Here is a 23,468-nt window from a genome sequence, read left to right as displayed (position 1 = left end):
AGAAGTCGTTAATAACTTAAGTACGTTTGGTCGATACTAAATACATGCCACAAAAATAAAACACTGCAAAATATAAAAGTGAAGAATAGAATAAAAAAAACAACTGATGATTACCCTTTCGAATCCTCACTTAGGATACGACTGAAGATGTGGCTGACATTATGTTCATCAGACATATAACAGACTGTGCAAAGGTCGTAGCTGTCACAGTGAAGACATTTCCATCGTATTCCACGTAGAGGATACGTATAACATTCATCACATGTAACGTTGGAATGCTTTACTCCTGGAACAAACAGTTAACTACATTAAAACATATATATATTAAATGATAGGCAGATCTGATTACCAAAATCAAATTAGTATCTGCACATATTAAATAACAAGCTGCAAATAAAGTTTGTAAGATAAAACGTTAAATTTACTACTTGCAACTCTTGGTTCAATACTTTCTTCTAAGAAGAAACTCTATATCAAGGACACTATGCAATAGGAATACAATCCTAAGTTATACAACAGTCGACCTATCGACTACATTTTGTGGTGGTTTTTTTTTTAGCCGTATTGTTTGCTGTTTTCCTTTGACTGATTGGTTTTAATTGCCCATGGTATCTCTTAACTTGTTTGTCACCTGCCTCACTTTGCCGTTTTATTTGTACTTCCATACATTTGCATGTTATCGAAGTCTTTGCAAGCATATGTATCTAAGCTGTCGTTACAGTGATCAGTTTCATCTTTTAGTACAGTTTTGTAAGATTTTTTCATAAATGAAAACTGCCCTGCAACGCGCAAAAAGAGAGGCGGAATATTAATATATATATATATATATGTGTTCCAGTAACTCTGAACACAATGCATGCCGGTTATAAAATTGAATGTATATTGTTCACAAATTAAACCAATTAACCTATTTTAACTATTTTTTACCTGATGGCGCATTGTCATATAAACGTAGGTCAAGCGGATTAACTTTTTCCTGAGGCTTGTCCCAATGAACTTGGACTTCTTTTTTGGATTGGTGAATGTTGACTATTGTACCAAAAGGTATTTCCTCACGAGTTGTCTGCGTTTTCTTAACAACTCTAGAACCTATTTCTAATTTATCTATAAATGAAAGCAATTATTTAAAGATGTCAACATTGTAGGTCACCTGTCATAACAGTGTTCACTATGGTCTAACTGTAAACGACAACCAACACAGTTCTAATCTTAATTGCTCTCATTACAGTACCTAAATGAAATATAACAACAAAAATACTGAGGAAAATTATATACGGAAAATCAAAAGCTTAAATACATCAACCGAATTGAAAACAATTGTCTTTCGTGACATGGAACATGCATTTTCTTATGTAGAACATGGCGGATTAATACTGGTTTTATACATTGTAGCTATATAAACTATAACTTGTATGACAGTCGCAAAAATACATTATATTGACAACATAATTGATTCAATTCAATATATTAAATTGCCAATATATGCAGCCATAATTTTTACGGTAAACAATTATATCATATATAATACAATTTCAATTCATTTCAGTGTTCATGCTTCATAATTAGCATATCTTTTGACGGCTAATTAAAAGTTTATATAGTCGTACAATAATTTGGTGTTTTTAAGTTATTTAAGAAATTATGGGGGCATTAATGAATACTGATTTGACCACGGGTTGGCCATTTATGGTATTTGTTTTATTACGACAAAAAAACTTACGACAAAAATTGAACGTAAGTCATGGACAATTCAGTATACTTACGATCAATCTTAGTCGTAAGGTTTTTTTGTGAAATCAACTCCAGACCCGTGGTAAAATCAGTATAAATTCAATCCCGCATGACTTATTTCTATTCTGATAGGACAAATACGGCATTTATTTGGATCGAAGCTTTGCAGGTAAATGCTAATGTTTGATTTTCTCTTACAGAAGCACATAATTGATGTAACGTAAAAGATGACAAAACTTTACAAGTAACATGCTAAAACGATTTGAAATAACATACATGTACATGGACAGTTTGGAGAGGTTAAAGCATCAATGACCATCGACATTCAACTACTTTTTATCATCGTTTATTTATATTTCTTTATTTTGATGACATTCAGTTTCGCATTCTTTTTATCACATCTTTTCAAAATGGGTACAACCCAAAAAAATCATGACCTTCGTGATCAGCTGCTATGCAATATATTTATATTTTGCCACTGGTTTGCACTTCAAACGTTTAAGGAACGTCATATTAGAGCTTGAAATATTATAAACTAAGCTTGTAAAGAAAATGTAAGTTAAGAATTGAAAGCTTCTTTCTGTAAATTTATTTGGGTTTAAAAGCGTTGACAGTTTTTTTTAAGAAGCGCGGATGCCCTTTATTCTAAACATATGCACATAGTTAACACTTTTTACAACCCAATAAAAGTACCAAACGAAGCATTTAATACTTGTAATTTTATGTTTTGCCTGAATCATGCAAACAAAATTCCTCTGAAGTTTTTCTTCTGTTTGACTCTTCAGTTAATTTGGGGAAGTTCCTGTCATCATCGATTTTACATTTTATTTTGAAATGAAACCTGATTTTAAAACGACACGTGATTACTGTTTGCCAATCAAAATAACATAATAAATACAGCAATGTTTTTTACATGGGATGTGTGGATACAGAAGAATGAGTTCCGATACTTGTGGTGTACGCCTTTATATTTTTCAGTTATGGATTGGTTTTTTCCTGTTTGAATCGTTGTACACTAATCATTTTTGAGACCCTTTATAGTTTGCTGTTCGGTGTGAGCAAAGGCTCCGTGTTGGATACCATACTTTCACCTATAATGGTTTACTTTCAAACTGTGACTTAGTTGTAGAGCTGTCTTGTTGGCACTCATGCCACACCCTCTCATATCTATGTAATCTGATTATCATAGAAGATATTGAATACTGAACAGGATATTTAAAGAAAAAAACAGCCCTATCCGAGTAAACATCTGATTAACTCAATTTAACCCTTGTTCAAATACATTTAAACAGGATGATTTTAAGCTATGTAATAAAATGTATGACCTGATGTGAGACACACACACATATATATCTATAAATATATTGAATTGTGTGGTAATTTTTTCAAAACACTAAATTCATTTTCCAATATTTCATGTATATACATATTGCAAACAGATAAAGGTTAAAGGATGTTGTTAGTCGATACCTGTTAAATTATTGCCGACTAAACGTAATTTACACAGCTTTACTTTTTCTTCAGGTTGGATGTCCCATCGAACACGAGCTGTTTGTTTTGTTTTGTTAACCTTTACTATTGTGCCTACATAACTTTCTTCATTGGATGTCCATGCTATTCTAACTACTCTTGAACCTTCTTCTTTTTCTCTATCAAGAAAAATAATTATACCTAGATGCTTAATTTAAGTATAAGTTAACATATAAGTGTTTTTTATCTTTAAAATTTATTTGAAAAAGAAAATAAGTACATTTGAGATTTTGCAGAATGATTTATTTAAATCAAAACTAAGAACGGTTCTATCTGTAATTTTATGTTTTAAGGATGTCCAAGTACACGTTCATGTATTTTTTTTTTGGTAGATGCATTTCCTTATGTATCCATATAACGCGCTAATAATTTTCAATCTACTTTTAAAGGTTTTCTTATTTTTTTCTGTTATACTTCTGTCCGAGGATAGGGGAGGGATGAGCGCACACAAACATGTTAAACCTATCTATTTTTATGTGTCCGAGAGAGAGAGAGAGAGAGAGAGAGAGAGAGAGAGAGAGAGAGCTACTCTTACTCAAATTTATTGGTACAATTTATTGAATTCGTCTTATATGTTACAGCTAGGCATCATTATTGAATTTATTTTCAGTAGAACAGTAGCACATACAGTCTGTAACAAATTGCTTAGATCTTGGTCTTAATTTCATATATATAAGTTTATGTTGTTGTTACCAATAAGACAAACTTATGTAAAACAGAGACTTTATTTTCTTTTTTTATGGCTGTAAGTTGATCATTTCGCAAATCCCAAACTTATCACTTTTGTACGTAATAACAAAGATAAAAAAGCCAAAATTTATAGATAAACCAAACTAATGTTTAATACCTGTTCGTGGATTGTTGACTAGACTCTAAACGTATATCATGTAGATCAACTTTTTCTTCAATCTGGTCCCATTGGACATACACTTCTCTTCTTAATGTCTTCACCATAGTTATTGTACCTAAAGGCATTTCTTCTTTGGGTATCCACGATTTTTTCACTACTCTTGAACCTTGTTCTATTTTTTCTTTGAATAGATAAATTTTCCGAAAATTCTAAATATAAGCATGTGACGTTTAAGATGTTTAATTAGTTATCAAATGTACCAGGCTTATAATGTAATACGCCAGACGCGCGTTTCGTCTACATAAGACACATCCGTGACGCTCAGATCAAAATTGTTAGAAAGTCAAAAAAAGTACACAGTTGAAGATCAATGATGATCCAAAATTCCAAAAAGTTGTGCCAAATTAGATTCAGTTAGAATACAAACGTTCTTGTCTGGAATTCGTTTAGTTGGACCAAAGTATTACCATTTCAATTTGATATGCAAGACGAAAGCCAGTTAAATTTAGACTTATAAAAAATAAAATAATTTTAAAGCTGTTGTCTCCAAAGAGTTGATAAGATATATATGAGAATGATCGGCTATTGATTAATCAATTGTATTTGAAAGAGTACAAATTTTAGCTACATATGATACAGTGCTGCATTTAAAGCAACAACTAATACCAGTGACAGTAATTTCATTACAATATAGATGACTAAAATGACAACCTAAATAAGTGATATATATTACTAAATTGAAAGTGAAGTTATAGTAATCACGTATATCTTAATTTGCATTTTGGGTGCGGAAGTTTCTCGCTACATTGAAAACCCTTTGGTGGCCTTCGGCTGTTGTCTACTCTATGGTCGGGTTGCTGTCGCTTTGACACATTCCCCATTTCCTTTCTCAATTTTAAAAGTTATATTGCAGTGTTCTATAGAGAACAAAGAATCCACAACTATTCGTTGCAAACTTCAAAGATTGTAAAAGTGTTAAACAATGTTTCCTTAGACCATAGATTATCTTTTCGACCAGGGTTTTGCAGTGATCCAAAGTCTTAATGCTTTGATTTGCTATCAAAATTGCCGAAATAAAACTTCTCGACAAAGTATGCGCTATGCGCTGGGACTAATTGTTTAAAATTTGTAAAACTGTCTTGTCTGCTCTTTCTGAATGTGCCAAATACGTGGTACTGGGTTTATTACAGTAGCTAAAATACTTGAAATCGGAAAGTTATTAAAATTTGAGAAGATTATAAAACCAAAAAGGACAAAAGAATAGCCAAATTCAGGCACAGTATCAGAGCTTTGCAAGAGGGAGATGTAATCATTAGTACAATGAATATAAAAATTAAATACATTTTGTAGCTTACAATGCAAGGATATGACAACCCTTCAAGTGATATATGTCTGAAAGGCCTTTTAAGATTTGCATGTTTCAACCAAACAGAAGCTCATTATTTGATTCAACGTCTTAAAATTCGTTGTATGTTTTGATCATTGCTACTTTTTTGTTATTCGTATAATCTGATGTAAAATGCAGACCGTCATATATTTTAAATTGCGTGTTTCACCTTGACATTACAAATACCCGAATCATCTACTTATCTACTAGGCTCAACAACGAAGAGCTAACAATGAAAATTAAAAATAGAAATACATACTTATTGGTGCATTGTCTAACAAACGTAGGTTAACGTTTCTTCCAACCTGCATACTGCTTACTGTACTACTGCGTATGATTGTCCGTGATATCAAGACTACTTTTGACCTTTTCTCTTAAAAAATATAATCGATTGGAAATGCTTAACATAATTTATGTAAAAATATTTATTCATGTTATTTTGTTCATATGAAAATAATGCAGACATGTAATTTAAACGGCCTTACAAATAAATTGAATTTTTTAAGTTAACGTGATGCTTTCGTTGATAGAATATCAAGGGAGCAATTCAAACGATGAAATAGACAATATGGTAGCAAATAAAGGAAGAAAAGCAATTATAGTAAATTGCAACACAAAAAAAAATACTAATGGAGTATTTAGAACTGCAGAGGACACGGTGGTTAACTCGGGTTCATCGGAATGGTCATCAGTTTCTGATACACCAATAACACAAGTAGACCCTCATATACATTGTTCGAGATTAGAGGTTAACAAATATAACTGGTGAATACCTGTTGCTGCAACTAAGCGTAGATCAAGCAGGTTAACTTTTTCTTCAAGCTTATCCCATTGCACATGGACTTCTTTTTCTGATTTCTTTACCCTGCCTATTGTGCCTAACTGCATATCTTCCTTCGGTGCCCATGATTTTTTAACAACTCGGGCGTGTTGTTTAATTTTTTCTACAAATATAAGAAGTTATTCGAAATTTCCAATTATCCTTGAATGAATGATTTTATTCTTATAAACTAATACATAGCCACAGAGAAAATAACAGTTCATACATAGTACACCTTTTGTGTCGCATTCGTGAAAAAAAATAACAATATATTAGTATTACAGTTCCTCTAACCAGGGGGACATACTTTCACTGATATGTATCATATAAATCTACATATTTTTCTAGTTCAACAACATTTTCAAATGAGAATACATTATTAAAGTTAATAATGTTAGCATTTTTTTTTACAATAATGTGGTGATTGTTTGTTTTTAATCTTTGTTAAAAACAAAAACATGACATAATGTAGTAAAATTCATCGCTAATATATGTGAAGCTGCAGAGATGACAAGACCTTTCCAATCTTGGAATAGTTTGCCACCTTCCCGTCTCCACTGACAAACGATGATTTCCGCATTTAACTTTACACAGAGTATATAAAAATAAAATTAAAAAGCAAAAAACAATGACTGATTGATGTAAATCTACAAACCACTCTTGTTGAAATTGAATCCTTGAATCCTTCTTTATGCATTTTTTTTACAAGGATTCTCGAAATTGATATTTTTTGTAATTCTTGTATAAGCATGTTGTTTAAGTGATATCTAATATCAGGATTGGATCTCCATTTCTTTATACTTGAATCAGAGTTTGTTCCCTCTTTTATCTGGAGACCTTTCCTCGTGTTTAATCGAGAAAGAAGTACCCGTACCGTCTTGGAGTGAGGGAGGGTAGAGGTTTGAGGCTGGGGGATTAAAACAAATTGTTTGTCACTAAATGTCAAATAAACACACAATTATTCAGCATGGAATATGCGTCTCTTTACGCTATGCAAGTTGCCTATCTATAGATTATTATACCAATCAATCAACACTACATCTACTGAACAAAAAAATGTAGAATACGTACGTGAGTAAAATATAAAATCCCTACATAATACGCATGCATAGAAGTATACGTAATGTTGGTCTTGTATTGACATACCCAAAACAGAGTAAATATGTATGCTTCATTCGCCATACCTAATTCTGCGATCAATTTATGAGGTAAGTTTAAAACAACTTGCGCAGTTACAGTAACTCAAATAAATGGTTAAATAACTTTTATGAGTTTATATCAATTGCATATGTTGTTGCCAATCACGAAAAAGAGAATATATGCAGTAATAATGTACCTCAGCAGTCAGCCATTTATTTTTGAAGGTCTACAATTCATTCTTACAGAGTGTTCATACATTATAACATATCATTTTTATAGTTTATTTGGATCAAATTGTCAGTTGCAAACAGTACTGTATTTCTTGTTAATGATACTGGACGTGAAGAAGCTAACAACCAATCAGTTTTTGAATGTTGTTAATATGTTATTATCATTGTATATGATTACACAATAAAGGATTCCAAAGTGGTTTTATTTTATTTGACTATAGCTCTTATAATACAGCCTTGCGTACGAACTATGTTTGTATCTTACAGTCCGCAATATGGAAAGACATTGAAAACCTAAATTCCCAATCCTTTCAATTATCTTCATATTGTCAATATTTTGGTTTATATTTAACCATCGCATGAAGTGTGATACATATAGATTCTTACATTGATACCAGTGGATTAGCGGATATATCAAAATTGAGATAGATAAATTATCAATTTTAAAGTCTGAGCCACTGCGAGGACTTTAAAATCTATAATTTTGGTATCAAGTTTGGATACATACGATAATCCACGAGTAAATATGGAAGAATCTGTATCTCTAATGATTTTAAAAAAAACTTGTTTTGCTCAACTTAAATCCATTCGAGTGCCTTCTAATTACCACAAAGGCAATCGAATGGATTTTCTTTTTTCGTTTGATGTGTTTGAGCTATTGATTTCAGTAGGATTTTTCGTTTTAAATTTTTCTTTGAGTTACGTTTTTTTGTAATTTTACTTTTTAATAACCTGAAATTGGTATGGAAAAAAATCGACGAATTTAGAAGCGTGTGTATTGATTAATCATGGCTGTATTGAACGTCAATTATAGAACAGTTCTGTATTTGTTGAGAAATTCGTAAAGAAATATTTTTTAAAAATATATCATGTATATAAAATAAATCTTGTCATGTATGAATACAAACATTAATTATCATGATTATACAGTCACAAACCTCCAGCATAGCGATCAGTAATTGGTTCTCCAGCAAAAGTCAAAAAATGTGATAAACAACCCTGGACTCGTGGTTCATCCTGAATTTCTGTCTATTAATATATTCATTTCATATAAACCTAAATAAACAATCATTAAACCATATCTCTCAATTGTCAAACCGCTTTTATGTGTCTGTCCCAGCCAGAAGTCTGTAATATAGTGTTTGTTGTTGGTTGGTTTGATAATTCCTGTCAAATTAATTTGTTCGGAAAAAAATGATTTATTTAATTTTCGTTTTTGGCTTTCAATGGGCTTTTGGCAACTGCGATGTAGTTTATATCACAGATTTGAGTCTATTCTTTTTACTTTAGTAGATTTTGTTTTGTGTGCTTCGTACCGATCGATTGACTTACTTTTCGAAAATAATTTGCAACTACTTTTACATTGTGTAGTGCTGACCAAGATCCTGTAAGGATTAAGAGCTCCAAATATTTGTAAAACCTTCCTCATTCCATGTGAGCTATCCAACGTCAGGATCCTGTATTACAGTAGTCGGGTCTTGTATGTCATATATGTTTGTTGTTAAAGCTTAGTAATTTAGATTGACAAAAACAGGTTGAATTGCTTTCAAAACGTGGTAAAATGGCAAACTTTTATAGCTTGTTGTTTTGTGTTAGCCAATGCTCCTTGTTGAAGTCCGTACAATACAACCCTATATTGGTTTACTTTTATAAATTGTGATTTAGATGAAGAGTTGTCTCATTGGCACTTATACCAAATCTTCTTTTATCGATATACAATAGTATAGTAAACATACAGATATACGGTTGTTAGGTTGGTTGGTTGTGACTTGATTTGCTGGCCTTATGTCGTCAAAGCCGTCTGTTCTCGATCTTTCACCTGAATACATAATTGATGTATCCTTCTCAAAACCATCTCTTGAAGAAGAAACTGCTTCCATGCCTATAAAAGAAAGCGAAATATACCAGAAAAATATTCAAGTTTGAAATAAACTGACAACGCAATGTCAAAAAAGATAAGACAAACAAACAAAACGCTACATAACTGAAACTAAAAACTGTGCAACATCAACTCCATCACAAACTGAAGGTGATCAAAGGTGCTCTGGGAGAATGAGCAGGCCATGATCTACATCTAGCACTCGGCGTGTTGCTCATGTAAGTACTGACCCGATTATACGTCCTACTCGGTAGGTCACATTTGTGCAAAGGGGACAGGATTGTTGTAACGACATTAGTAGCATATCTGCTATCATTTGTGAGATATTCCATAGGGCCAACGAACCCGTGAACATTTACGAAGGAATAATTTTAATGTTTCAAAAGTACAACAGAATCTTGATTAAAATTAAAAATAACTGTGCCATATATACTTGGGGCTTATCCAAATCATTTATTTCTTGACTGAAATTGACTGAATGCGTTTCTATACACATGGAACAAAGTATTGCAACACCTTCTTTTTTTAAAACTTATTTTGAATGGAATATGATAAAATATTTGTAAAATTATATTGAAACATAGTTAATGATCCCATGGGCATTAAAACGAACAAAAAATGTATATAAAAAAAACGTTTTATCTAACCAAAATTTTATAACAAAATGAAGTGTTTTTTGTAAGAAAAAATGCATTTTACAACTTTTACTGTAGTCGAACTTTACAATGTCAAACATTTCAAAATTAGTCTTTAGATGACTGTTCACATCATGGATGATCGTTTTACGCCAAAGAATTAGTACTTTGTGCGCAGTCTCCATTCAAACGGATAACCGCATCTTAACGTCTTCTGATTCCTGCCATAGGTCGACTAATGTGTTGCTAAGGTAGCAGCAACGATTCCAGACGAAGGTCTTTAACATCGTTTGTTGCCTGATTTTTATTCTCAAAACGACTTATAGTGGAATGGTGATGACCAACAATACGTGCAATTGTCACAGCGACATACCTGCTTCTCTCATGCTGATTATCTGCCATCTTTTTTGAGTTGTGGTTGACCAATTACAAGGTGTCAATCACATAACTTTATAAACTTGGATATTTGAAGTGTTGAAAACAATATGGATAAAAGCATCTGTTTTATTGTTTACGAGTACAGTAGCTACATGTGCAGATAAGAACTTATCGAGTAGATATTTATTGATTAAACTCAGGTGATATTTAAATAATGTTTAACTAGTTCTATTTCAACAAAGTTTGTTTTTTTAATTTGAATTTCAATTTGGTGTTGCAATTCTTTTTTCCATGAGTATATTTTATAGACAAAATATTTTAAAGTCGTTAAAAATCAGTCAATCGAACTTATTATTATATTAGTATAAGTCTAGAACAATGTATCCTAATAACATTAAAGCCTTATGTTTTCAATGCTAATGAAGTCATGATGTTTCAATCATATTTAGTGGACCTGGAAAGTAACGAGAATGTCATTAATGAAATTATGATAAAAATGGTCTAAATATTGGATCCACAGAGTACGTTCCAATAGCAAAGCTGAATTGATCAAATAAGTATATGGTCTTAGTTTTGAGATATCCATCCAGTTTTTTACTTATCCGTTTTTTAAATTTCATTGCAGTTTAGACACATTGCGCGCGGTAAATTCAATAATACTTAGTAGCTTTTCAGACCGTTTAGTAAGTTGCTGACGTGTAATGGCAAACAACAACTACTGAACAAATTTAATATAGACTGCGACTACGTTATTGTATGTTATTGGATTTGAATATCGGTAATCCCCAGTTGTTTTAATATGGACATTAAGACCTATTGTATTTGTTCTGATGATTTGATTATCATTTTCGTCCGCCAAATTTTGTTCTCGCGGAAAATTTTGGTTTCGCAATATGTATCATACAGTGTATGCGCTTTTTATTTTTACCTATTCTAAGCCGAACAACTATTTTGTAGGAGTTAACTCCCCAAAAACTGTTTTTCTTGTGACTGTATCTCCTCCGTAACTGTAAAAGAAAGCGACAAATTTATTTCATAAAATTGTTCGTTTTATCCTTCGCATTATTTGTCCTATTTTGACCGAAGCAATATGAACGCTCCATATGATAGTTATTTCCCCTTAAGCATTTGGTATAATTGATATGCATTTCTATCTGTTAAACCATAAGTGATAGAGACCTAGGATCTTTTGATTTGAGGTCCATGGTCCAAACAAATGAAAACTACATCAAGGTCAAAGGTCAAGGTCATATTACAAAAACTTTCACTTATTTTCAGAAAACGCATAAGATATCATCATATTTTCTTTACTAAATTGTTAGTTGCGACATGTCGTAACACGTAAACTTTGATTGCAAGGGTACATTGAACTAGAAGGGAGTTTTCTTCCCTCTTGTATTCAAAAATACTAGTATGGTGATATAACTCATTAACCAAGTATGATTAAGACCCATGGTCTTTTGATTTGAGGTCCTTGGTTTATGACCTTGAACTAGTCTCAAGGTCATAGCTTGATATGACGTTCTAGATTTTGACCTTTGCTTTTACCTGATATATTTACATGATAAAGCCATGAGACTTTTTATAAAAGGTTTAAAACCATTTAACCTTTTAAAAAAAACGGAAGTGACCTTATATTAACCGGAAGTAGCTATTTGTTGTACTTAAGAAATATAAAATTATATAGAACCAGATATTTTTGGAACCAGTGTCAAGTAAATATTCAAATAGTATTTGAAGTATCATTTTTCAAACTGGAAGTAACAAATTATCTCCCTTATTTAAAACAATATTGTATAGAAACCATTTATTTTTGGAATAAGCGTACAATAAGCTATCATTTGATAATAAAAATGATATTTTAAACCTAATTTTACTACATTCATATTAAAAAAACATGGTTTTTGGTGGAAAGACCTTCACAATTGGTTTTTTAATTGTTATATCTATTTATTTCCAAAACATGCTCAAGCTAACAAATTATGAATTATGAAATCAAATCTGGAGAGCACATTATTAACGTTAATGGGAATTTAAAATAATGTGTTTTTCTTTTTAGAAAACTGCTTTACATGCAACTATTTTACTTCAAATACGATAGAATTTCGTGACAGAATTGTATTTTGAAATAATCGTGTGGTAATAATTTAACTAATAACAAGTCAGCTTTTGAGCATGCACTTTGTTGAAAAAACAACAAATAAACCCATTACTACCAATTGTATCAATGAAGTAGAATATCTCCGTTTTAGGACAAACCTCGGGAGCAGAAAGCCATGAGATCACCCCTAGTTTTTAGTGAGGTTCGTGTTACTTATTCTGTAGTCTTCTATGTTATGTCATTTGTACTATTGTTTTTCTGTTTGTCATGTCTTTATTTTTAGCCATGGCGTTGTCAGTTTATTTTCGATTTATGAGTTTGACTGTCCCTCTGGTATCTTTCGTCCCTCTTTAACCAATATGTAGAAAAATCAAAAGTTTAATTTGAAGGCCTTAATGAAGCATTGTCTTTTTCACATAATCAATATATATGTATGTATTTGATTTGAAGCGTGTTTATCATCATATAGATGTTAATTGTTATCATCAAACATTCTAATTCTATTTTTTATGGAAATTTTGCAAAAAAGTCGCATTTTTCTTTGTTACAGTTTTACATTTCGGCTTATCATCAGCAGGTCATATTTTTTCTACTTAAATGATCAGAGCATTAGTTACATAATGGAGAGCTATGAGTATTCCTTTTGTTGCAAATTAAAACGATGGGTGGACAACTGCAGATAAATCTAAAAACATGGCTTCACAAGGTAAAACTGACTTTAAAAAAGTTTTGTTGTAGATAATCAAAAAGAGCATGTGGACACCAGTTCAAATTATAGAATGATTAGATTTCAATTGAAGTTTTGGAGAAGGAACTTAAGAAAAACCTGCGTTATTTGAACATAAGATACAATTTAATTGTAAAAATACTACAAGTAGTTAAATTGTCTTGAAAAATAAGTGTAATGTTACCTGCATAAGGCAGTATTTATCTATGAATTTTCACAGAAGACTATCGACTTTCTCTATCTCTTACAGATTTTACTGGGATTCTTTTGTATATGTGACTGATACAATAATTCAAAAACTTAGATTTTTTTTTGTGATAAAATTATTTTTTGGCATTTTACATATCGACTCCAGCGAATATGTAAGAACTGGTTACATTTTCGGTTTAACATAATGTATGCCTAATTTATCTGGTTATCTAATTAAATGTCATTCTATATTGGATACATCAGACAGAACTATGATTTCAACTTGTAGAAATTAAAAGCAGTAAGCAATATTTTACAGTCATAACATTGTAAAAAAGCATTTACTCTTAAGCTTCTATTTCTTTTGAGATATTAATAAGAACAAAGTTTTTTAGTTATTTCCCTTGTATTTTCGAACAGATCAAATATGTGCACTGCACGGGCATTGGAACTCTGTTCTTTATTGGAAATAAAATCAATATTTGTATCTAATTGGAAGGTGGTATTTATAAGTCCAGGAATGATCAAACTCCATTATAAATACTAGTCGTCTTTCATGTCACAGGAAATTATATCAGGCTATGGTGGTTTCATTGTAAACTAGTAACGTTGCTATCTCATTGCTCCACTTGGCTCAATTCAGACACAACATGTTTGCAGGTCCACGTATCATCATTCCCTTCGCTTGTCGTTGCCGACGACACGCTAAGACGTAGACTGTATACAAAAAAGTCTGCGATTTATCCATTTTGTTTACATAAAATAAATGATCCTAAAGGAAAGACCACGTATACTGCTTTGGAAATGATTAGACGCTATTCTCATATTCTCACCCTTGTTACATTCAGACACATCTGTGTGTATCTGCTTCGAACATATGCAATTATATTTTTTTTTATATTTTTTTTTTTTTCAAAATGATGTAGACGCTTGAGCATCTGAGCAATCATACAAGCTACGCCACTAATTTCTGTAGCGCAAGAAACCGATAAAACCTAGAAGACGTAGTAAACACAGTTAGACAAATCATGTTTAGAACCATAGATATAAACAATCAAATTGAACTGTAAGTAGTGATCGGCTGTTGTTCTTTAATTGGTTTACTCAAAAATGTTCTACGACCACCCTCTACAAAAGTTTTTAAAAAATCTATCAAAACAAGAATTGTATTCATACATGTTATACTTACATGATATATCATTTTATGAAATAGATTGTAAAACAGACACGCGAACACCTTACTGTATCGGTGAACTGATAAACAAAGACTCCGTAGTTGAAGATGCCGGAGAAAATTCCAGTTGACACTCTGAACCACATTATCAAAATTTTCGAAATTAAAAATTTGGACTTATGAAAATCTGGATTATTTGTAACTTAAACTCATTTCATAACTGAATTAGCTTATATAAAACGAAATTAACATCAGTTTCCACGATACATATGGTGAAATTGATATTGATTAGAGTAAAAGGGATTGTATAGAAGAGGAAACAAGGTTTTAATTGCTAAAACCGGGAATGACTTTGTTCTATTAAGTGGTTAAAGATTTATTAAAATTTAGCGGGCTTATAATCTGATTCATAGTATTTAATGTTTCGTTATTGGTCCTTTTTAAAATCACAAGGTGTTTACAAGGTAAATAAAAACAATACATCTTTATCGTACACTACAGCTCGTAAACTATTACTTAGCTGGAATATATTGGTTTGGATAAATCTGCATTTTGTATAGATTTAAAAGCGGAAGTGCTTACTTTGCAGCTAAGAACGGGGATTCTGATAGATTATTGAGGATACACGGTATATGGTCATCCGATTATTCTAAACTGTCTCTTTCCTTTGTATCGATGGTACTGCTAGTACATGTAGCTCATCATATTTTTGTGTGGTCTTGTTTATAGCCTATTGTATTTAAAACAGAAATACTTTAAATTCAGAAGGGCTAGTTCTGATACTAGATCTGCAACAGTACTTACTATTGATCAAGTTTGATGCTAGGTACAAAGACACAAGAAAATCGTTTTGGTGTTTTTTTCATGTGAGGTTTTATGGTACTACATAAATTAAGCATTTAAATGTATTATTCGAAGGTGATTGTAGTTACGTCGAATCGAAGTTAGACACATTAGTAGATACAGTTACATGATAAATATGTTATTTGAATTGAAGAAATCGGTATAACTAAGTAAAAATAATATAGTGTTTCGAAAGGGAAAAAAATATCTTAATGCGATCAACTATATATCTTTGTGTTTTGTCTAGTTTATAGCCAATACAAATAAGAAAAGAAATACTTTAAATTCTGACAAGTAGGGCGAAGAAGCATGTTTCAAATAGGAACAAATGCAAATCCTAAACATAATATTTAATCGGTATCCATTTACTTAGTTTTAATGTGTTCAACCTGCCTTGAATTATTTCTCGTCAATGTTATGATCCGTTTGATTACAGAAGAAACGCGAATGTTTATTAATAAATTAGCGTTCGATCAACAATTACTGAAAGAAATATGTGTTATTTACGAAAGCCGAGAAGACTCACCTATAATTCAGAATTAAACATTCGGAATTCAGAATTCAGAATGCAGAGTTCGGAATTCAGAATTCGAAAATATTTGTTTTATAATGTTATAAACTTAGTTATTATTGTAATAATTACTATTTGCTTTCATTGTGATATGAAAATCTAATACCTGTCTTTATATCATCTACTCCTTCTTATATAAAGAAATTCTATTTATTTGTCCATGGCATAATCTATATAGTAGGGTTTGCTTTCATTTCAACTTTGTGTGTTTACTGGTTTGAAATCGACCCCTGTAATCCTATGGTTTTAACTTCCACCCTTACCACCATCCAAACATACACCACTACGCTGTTTATATTCCTTGTCTTTATTTACTATCTAAAAACATGCATGTTCATCAAACCCCGAAAATATCTTTCGAACAAAAAGCGAAAATCGGATTAGCGTTAAAATTAAATATAGAATTACATAAAACGTAGGTAGTAAAAACTTTTTCATGATCGAACGATAATATCTCTGGCAAAACTTTGTAAAAAAGTATTCTCAATTATCCGTATTTTGACATGTAGATACGGACCTCCATATAGTTTATATCTATAATTTGGAAGGGATTATTTAAGGGAAAATAGCAAGGCGACAAATAGGTGACGCGGATTCTAGCACTTTTCTAGTTTTGAGCTTACTCTTTCTCAACACTATGTTACATAGTTAGGAGTCTAACTACAATCTCTTTTTTGTCATTTGCCCTTGTATAAACGCATGTTTCTGAAAGGAATTTACTAGTTCCGTGAAACGTTTTCATGGAAAGATGTTTGATTGTGAAAAAAGTTCAGCGATATATTATATCCTATATTTATTTGCAATTCCCTTTCCACTGACGCGATAAGAACGTGTACATATCTTGCTGAGAAAGGCGTTATCAATTTCCCGCGATTTTTTATGTAGTGAAAGCAACCTTACACAATACTGAGTACATACAAAAACGCAACACAACAAGTTTGAAACTTTTATTACAGTTACTCCATTATCTACTATAATAAAAGCAACAAAAAAATAATAAACTGGGGTATTGCACATGTCTCTTAATTCATTTGGATCGATCCTAATAGTTTAACGAGTGATTGAATGAATTCTGCTTAACGTACAGAAGCAAATAAACTATATGCATATTCCTGATGTGAACATGTGAATAAATAATGAATAAACTCTGCTTTGTGTTTGTCCGATATGTTGTATCGGATACAAATCTCAAAATCTTTTGATTGATCTAGCGGACAAAGGTTCGAACTTACGACATTCTGTACTAAGACAAGCATGTTAACAACGAGACCATCTAGTTTGTTTAGTATAATCATGGATGTTTAAATATTACTTCCATGGTATAATATATTCTTCCCTGAACACATATTTTTTTATAAAGTCCTGTTATTTACATAGCTACTGATATATTTCATGGGAGATAAATTGTTTCAATCTCTAGACAAAATAATGTTCCATTTGTTGTTGCGTTTTAATTGACACTCACTATACAAACTGAAAACAATGACCGATCATCATAGACTATCAATTACAGAACTTTTACACTCATTATGTATGTTTATCTTAAGCCAGCAAATTCTCATGGTTCTAATACTATAATCTGACAAGTAAATAACCTGTGTATTCCTTATCTTTATCTTTATCTTGTATTTAATTTTAAATCGGTCGCAGTTGAAAGTTAGCTCTGAATAATAATAATTACTGTATTTAAAGAATGTGACTCAATTAGCATTCACTAATCTACCTTGAGACCCTCACAAAACAAAAAATACAGAACACATATTATAGATATTACAGTCTTTGAACATATCATGAATGATTGTCTGTAGAAAAGGAAAAATAAAAACAAATTATGCATTCAATTTATTGCTCAGAAAAGATGTCTTTTTTTTGGAACTCATAATTGATAATAAATAGTTAATATCTTTTTTTTTAAATATAACCATTATTATTTGTTCTAGTACTTTAATTTATGATACTGCAGTTAATGACGAGTGTGTAGGGAGGCACGCGCGGGAAATGTTTATTTGTAACAGTTGATTGACATACATTAACACATGCGATGATAATTTTCATTTTCCACATCACGTATCTTGAATTTTGACTTGACTGTATTTAACTTAATAAAAAAAGAGACATGTAGAAAAAGTTGGCCAAGTTTAGTAATGAATAATTTTGCTTTGAACATGCACCAAATTGTCCACCTGACAGGACGGACTCCACCGGCCTTCAACATATACTTAAGGGGTACACCAGATGGGTAACGGAGTTTAACGGATATGAACGGACACGAACAAATTGTTTAAAGTAACAAATTGAGATGCTATCCGTTACTCATCCGTTATCCGGTACAGTGATCAGGGCACGGTCTAAACGATTTGTATACGTTTTGGTAAAATTATGAATGTTCGTTCCAGAACTATGGGATTTTTTTTAATAGTTAAAAAAAGGGAAGGTATTTTTCACATATCTTTAAAATGCCATATCTGATTGGCTTTAAACTTTACACAATTCTTTGTTATTATATATAGTCTTAAGGTCTGGTCAATTTTTTATGACATTTTTATTAAGGTATTTAGTTACAAGAGGTAAGGACTTCTTTAAATAAAAATGTTTAAAGGGGGAAAATATTTCGCACATGTCGCGCTGTATTTTGAAAATGCCTTTTATAATTGGCTTAACACTTTACACAGTTGTTATTGTAACATTAAGGTCTGCAGCCTTTGGGGGAAATTTTATTATTTCACATGTCGCAATGCCTCTTGACAATGCATTGTTTTATTACTTCCGACTTTACACAGTTGTATGATGTCATAGTCGGTCTGTATATCAATTAAAGCCGGGTCATACACGAACGGTAGGACATTTACCAGCTGGACCATATGAGTATCAATACCAAATAGGTATTTTATACATGTATCAGAATTTCTTAAAAATATCTTCAAAAATGTAAAATTTAGATTCCACAAAAACGATGATAGATTTCAATAGTTGAAATTGAAATAGCTGAAGAAATTGAAGAAATTAGATTTTAAAGGATCAAATATTTGTATATGTGCGTTTAAAAAACAACCTAATACGGTATTGTTGTTTAACCGTTGTCCGTCTGTCCGTCGTCCGCACTTCGGACAACATAACTATATTATGCATTATATTTTGCTTGATAGGAGCCGGCAAGGTGACGTCGCGTTAGTCCTACAACTATTATTCCGACATCCAATTATTCCGACAACCCATTACTCCGACAGCTCATTATACCGACAGCTCATTTTACCGAAAATGCATCTGTCATAACTTTATGGGTTAAGTTTCTCTAAAATGACTAACTCCATTTTCCATAATATTTGTATTTGTCCGTTTTTATCCCCATTATTCGCCTCATGTTGGATATTTGCTGGATATTTGTCTCAGTTCCTTGGAGATATACAGTATAAGTAATTGACCCCATAAGGATTATTGCCATTTGAAGTCATTTTTTTGCAATTTTTTTTAACACTTTTGCAATCTTTTACAAACTTCTTATCCTCAGAAACTTCAGGGCCAAATTAAACCAAACTTAGCCTGAACCATCCTCAGGGAATGTTGTTTAGCAAAATGTATCTGAAAACCTCGCCCATCAACCAAGATGGCCGCCATGGCTAACAATAGAAAAGGGGATAAAAAACAGTTAAGCTTGTATCTCTGAAACTTAATCATCAAGATCTATCTACCGTTGAAATTTTCACACGCATCGGACAACCTGCTGTTTGATTACTTCCCTGAATTGGTAATTTGTAGGACATTTGGCAGTTTTATTCTTTATATTCTTGCCTATATAGTTTTTGAGTGTCCTTTGTTTAATATGTACTGCAGCACATAGACCAAGGTAAGCAACACAAAAGCCTCATGTTTTGTTTTGTCATCTCTTCTTTTCATATGTTCAGTAGATCCAATTGTTATTAACACAGCTACCTAAGACTTATAAACAATTGCTGGAAATTTTGTCGGATGAACTCGAGTCAACATCAATGTGTTTACTTTTGAAAAGGGTTAATTACTTGGGGAGTATGAAATCTGCAACCAAATACAGATGGATAGTTTTAGATACGAGTCCGATAAAGTGATGCTTGATTTAAGGTCAGTACTGTAAAAAATATCTTTATCTGATTCGCATCTTTTTTGTTTTACAGTGAAGATATCCACCTGGGTTCGCACGTATAGTGAAGTAGAACTGATTAATATGACGTTAAAGGGTTGTTTGCTTCTTCTTTTTTTCGAACATGATACATTCGGGGGTGGGGATAGGTAGTATTTGTATTATCGTGTAATGAACATATATTGAGGGAGTTAATAGACTATGAAACTAGAAATGAAAAACAACGTAGGGGTGTATGTTAGGACGGTGATGAGGGGAACATTTTGAACCAGAGACTTACAGGGGTAGATTCCAAAAAGGCAAAAGCACAAAGATATGACGAAAAGCAATCCCCACTATAGATTATATTATGGACAACAAAATAGATATAAACTATCTATATAAGATGGAGTAGTTAACATAAAGACAGGCATACAATTTTCATATCACAACTAAAACATATATCAATTATTACAATATGTATGTTAAAACATTTGTTAAAAATGATTTCCCAATTCTATATTCCGAATTCTGAATTCTGAATGCCGAATTCTGAATGCTGAATTCTGAGTTGTAGATGAGCCTTCTCTGTTTTCGTAGTTATTTGTCGATAACACGTAACAGAATCATGCTAATTGTAAAACAACATGAACAAATGACTTTTTTATGCAAATGTTTTGTAATTTAATAAACATTATAACTACAGGAACTCGTTCCATATCAAATTTATAGATTAGGATACATAGACATTCCTTTTACATTTAAATGGTTATTTTACCAATAATCACTGTATGAAATATAAATTGTTGTAATGAATTTAAAAAAAAACCGTGAATGCATGACCTAGTTCAGTATAAAACTTTATGCATTCATTTGTTAAAAAAAATAGGATTAGAAAAACTCGTATCATATGACTTTAAATTGATTTATTTTTATTTTAGCTGCGTCTAATAGACCTTATTCAATAATAAGACGTACATTGATTTAATAGCATTTAAATACAAAATAAACGCTGATTGATGGTCTGTTCTGTAAATGTTCGTATAACGGCTCAATTTTCAAATAGAAAAGAAATACTTTAAATTATGACAAGTAGGGCGAAGAAGCATGTTTCAAATAGGAACACATGCAAAACCGAAATATAATATTTAATCGCTATCCGTTTACTTAGTTTTCATGTGTTCAACCTGTTTGGAATTATTTCTCGTCAATGTTATGACGAAAGGCGCGTCTGGCGTATAAAATTATAATCCTGGTACTTTTGATATTTATTTACACCACTGGGCCGATGCCACTGCTGGTGGACGTTTCGTCCCCGAGGGTATCACCAGCCCAGTAGTCAGCACTTCGGTGTTGACATGAATAGCAATTATATGGTCATTTTTATAAATTTTCTCTCTACAAAACTTTGAATTTTTCGAAAAACTAAGGATTTTCTTACCCCAGGAGTAGATTACCTTAGCCATATTTGGCACAACTTTTAGGAATTTTTGATCCTCAATGCTCTTCAATTTTGTATGTATTTGGCTTTTTAACTATTTGATCTGAGCGTCACTGATGAGTCTTATGTAGACGAAACGCGCGTCTGGCGTACAAAATTATAATCCTGGTACTTTTGATAACTATTTACACCACTGGGTCGATGCCACTGCTGGTGGACGTTTCGTCCCCGAGGGTATCACCAGCCCAGTAGTCAGCACTTCGGTGTTGACATGAATAGCAATTATATGGTCATTTTTATAAATTTTCTGTTTATAAAACTTTAAATTTTTCGAAAAACTAAGGATTTTCTTACCCCAGGAGTAGATTACCTTAGCCATATTTGGCACAACTTTTAGGGATTTTTGATCCTCAATGCTCTTCAACTTTGTATTTATTTGGCTTTTTAACTATTTTGATCTGAGCGCCACTGATGAGTCTTATGTAGACGAAACGCGCGTCTGGCGTATAAAATTATAATCCTGGTACTTTTGATAACTATTTACACCACTGGGTCGATGCCACTGCTGGTGGACGTTTCGTCCCCGAGGGTATCACCAGCCCAGTACATGCAGTAGTCAGCACTTCGGTGTTGGCATGAATATCAATTATATGGTCATTTTTATAAATTTTCTGTTTACAAAACTTTAAACTTTTCGAAGAACTAAGGATTTTCTTACCCCAGGAGTAGATTACCTTAGCCATATTTGGCACAACTTTTAGGAATTTTTGATCCTCAATGCTCTTCAACTTTGTATTTATTTGGCTTTTTAACTATTTTGATCTGAGCGTCACTGATGAGTCTTATGTAGACGAAACGCGCGTCTGGCGTACAAAATTATAATCCTGGTACTTTTGATAACTATTATGATCCGTTTGATTACAGAAGAAACTCGAATGTTTATTAATAAATTAGCGTTCGATCAACAATTACTGAAAGAAATATGTGTTATTTGTCGATAACACGTAACAGAATCATGCTAATTGTAAAACAACATGAACAAATGACTCTTTTATGCAAATGTTTTGTAATTTAATAAACATTTTAACTACAGGAACTCGTTCCATATCAAATTTATAGATTAGGATACATAGACATTCCTGTTACATTTAAATGGTTATTTTACCAATAATCACTGAATGGACTATAAATTATTGTAATGAATTAAAAAATAACGTGAATGCATGACCTAGTTCAGCATAAAACTTTATGCATTTATTTGATAAAAAAAATAGCATTACAAAAACTCGTATCATATGACTTTAAATTGATTGATTTTGATTTGAGCTGCGTCTAATATACCTTATCAAATAATAACACGTACGTTGATTTAATAGCATTTAAATACAATATAAAAGCTGATTTATTGTCTGTTCTGTAAATGTTCGTATAACGGCTCAATTTTCAAATTGTTACAGATTTTGCATAGAGATTTTTCAAATAGGTTAACATATTCATGATATTGTTGGTATTAATTTGCATATGGTCGATTTCTCTCTAATGCAGCTCTTATATAGAAACTCATATTACATTTTATAATAAAGTAATGGAAAAGTTTTTGCTCACAATGAATTGGGTTTATTTATATATGCTATAAGTGCACGAAGTTTTATATTTCATAATTAATTTCACAAATAAAGTGTTGAATCACTTGTCGTGTCAATATTAATCATTCATTTACGAATTACATAATTTTAATAAGAATGGCTT

General features: G+C 31.8%; 1 protein-coding gene and 1 long non-coding RNA gene across 2 annotated transcripts; both read right to left on the bottom strand.

Annotated features, from left to right (window-relative positions):
- Positions 1 to 916: 916 nt before the first annotated feature.
- LOC143077065 (uncharacterized) lies at positions 917 to 4,286 on the bottom strand. The gene is made up of 3 exons (XM_076252949.1): positions 4,109 to 4,286; positions 3,202 to 3,380; positions 917 to 1,104 (listed from the first exon to the last, which is right to left on the bottom strand). The coding sequence occupies exons 1-3, from the start codon at positions 4,234 to 4,236 to the stop codon at positions 917 to 919; spliced, it is 495 nt and encodes a 164-aa protein (XP_076109064.1). The 5' UTR covers positions 4,237 to 4,286.
- Positions 4,287 to 5,757: 1,471 nt separating this feature from the next.
- On the bottom strand, positions 5,758 to 6,427 carry LOC143074478 (uncharacterized). The gene is made up of 2 exons (XR_012977881.1): positions 6,272 to 6,427; positions 5,758 to 5,871 (listed from the first exon to the last, which is right to left on the bottom strand). It is a non-coding gene; the product is annotated as an uncharacterized LOC143074478 (long non-coding RNA).
- Between the last annotated feature and the right edge of the window lie 17,041 nt (positions 6,428 to 23,468).

Source organism: Mytilus galloprovincialis, chromosome 5 (assembly GCF_965363235.1).
Source record: "Mytilus galloprovincialis chromosome 5, xbMytGall1.hap1.1, whole genome shotgun sequence".
Lineage (NCBI taxonomy): Eukaryota > Metazoa > Mollusca > Bivalvia > Mytilida > Mytilidae > Mytilus > Mytilus galloprovincialis.
Note: the sequence above shows the minus strand (reverse complement) of the source record. Positions and strands in the feature narration are given on the sequence as shown.

What these genes read in the sequence shown, in the direction of transcription:
- LOC143077065 (XM_076252949.1), bottom strand. Translation starts at nt 4,236, where the DNA reads ATGCCTTTAGGTACAATAACTATGGTGAAGACATTAAGAAGAGAAGTG. An exon ending in AGTCAACAATCCACGAACAG is followed by an intron (nt 3,381 to 4,108) that starts GTATTAAACATT and finishes TTTTCTTGATAG; the next exon opens with AGAAAAAGAAGAAGGTTCAA. An exon ending in AGTCGGCAATAATTTAACAG is followed by an intron (nt 1,105 to 3,201) that starts GTATCGACTAAC and finishes TTTCATTTATAG; the next exon opens with ATAAATTAGAAATAGGTTCT.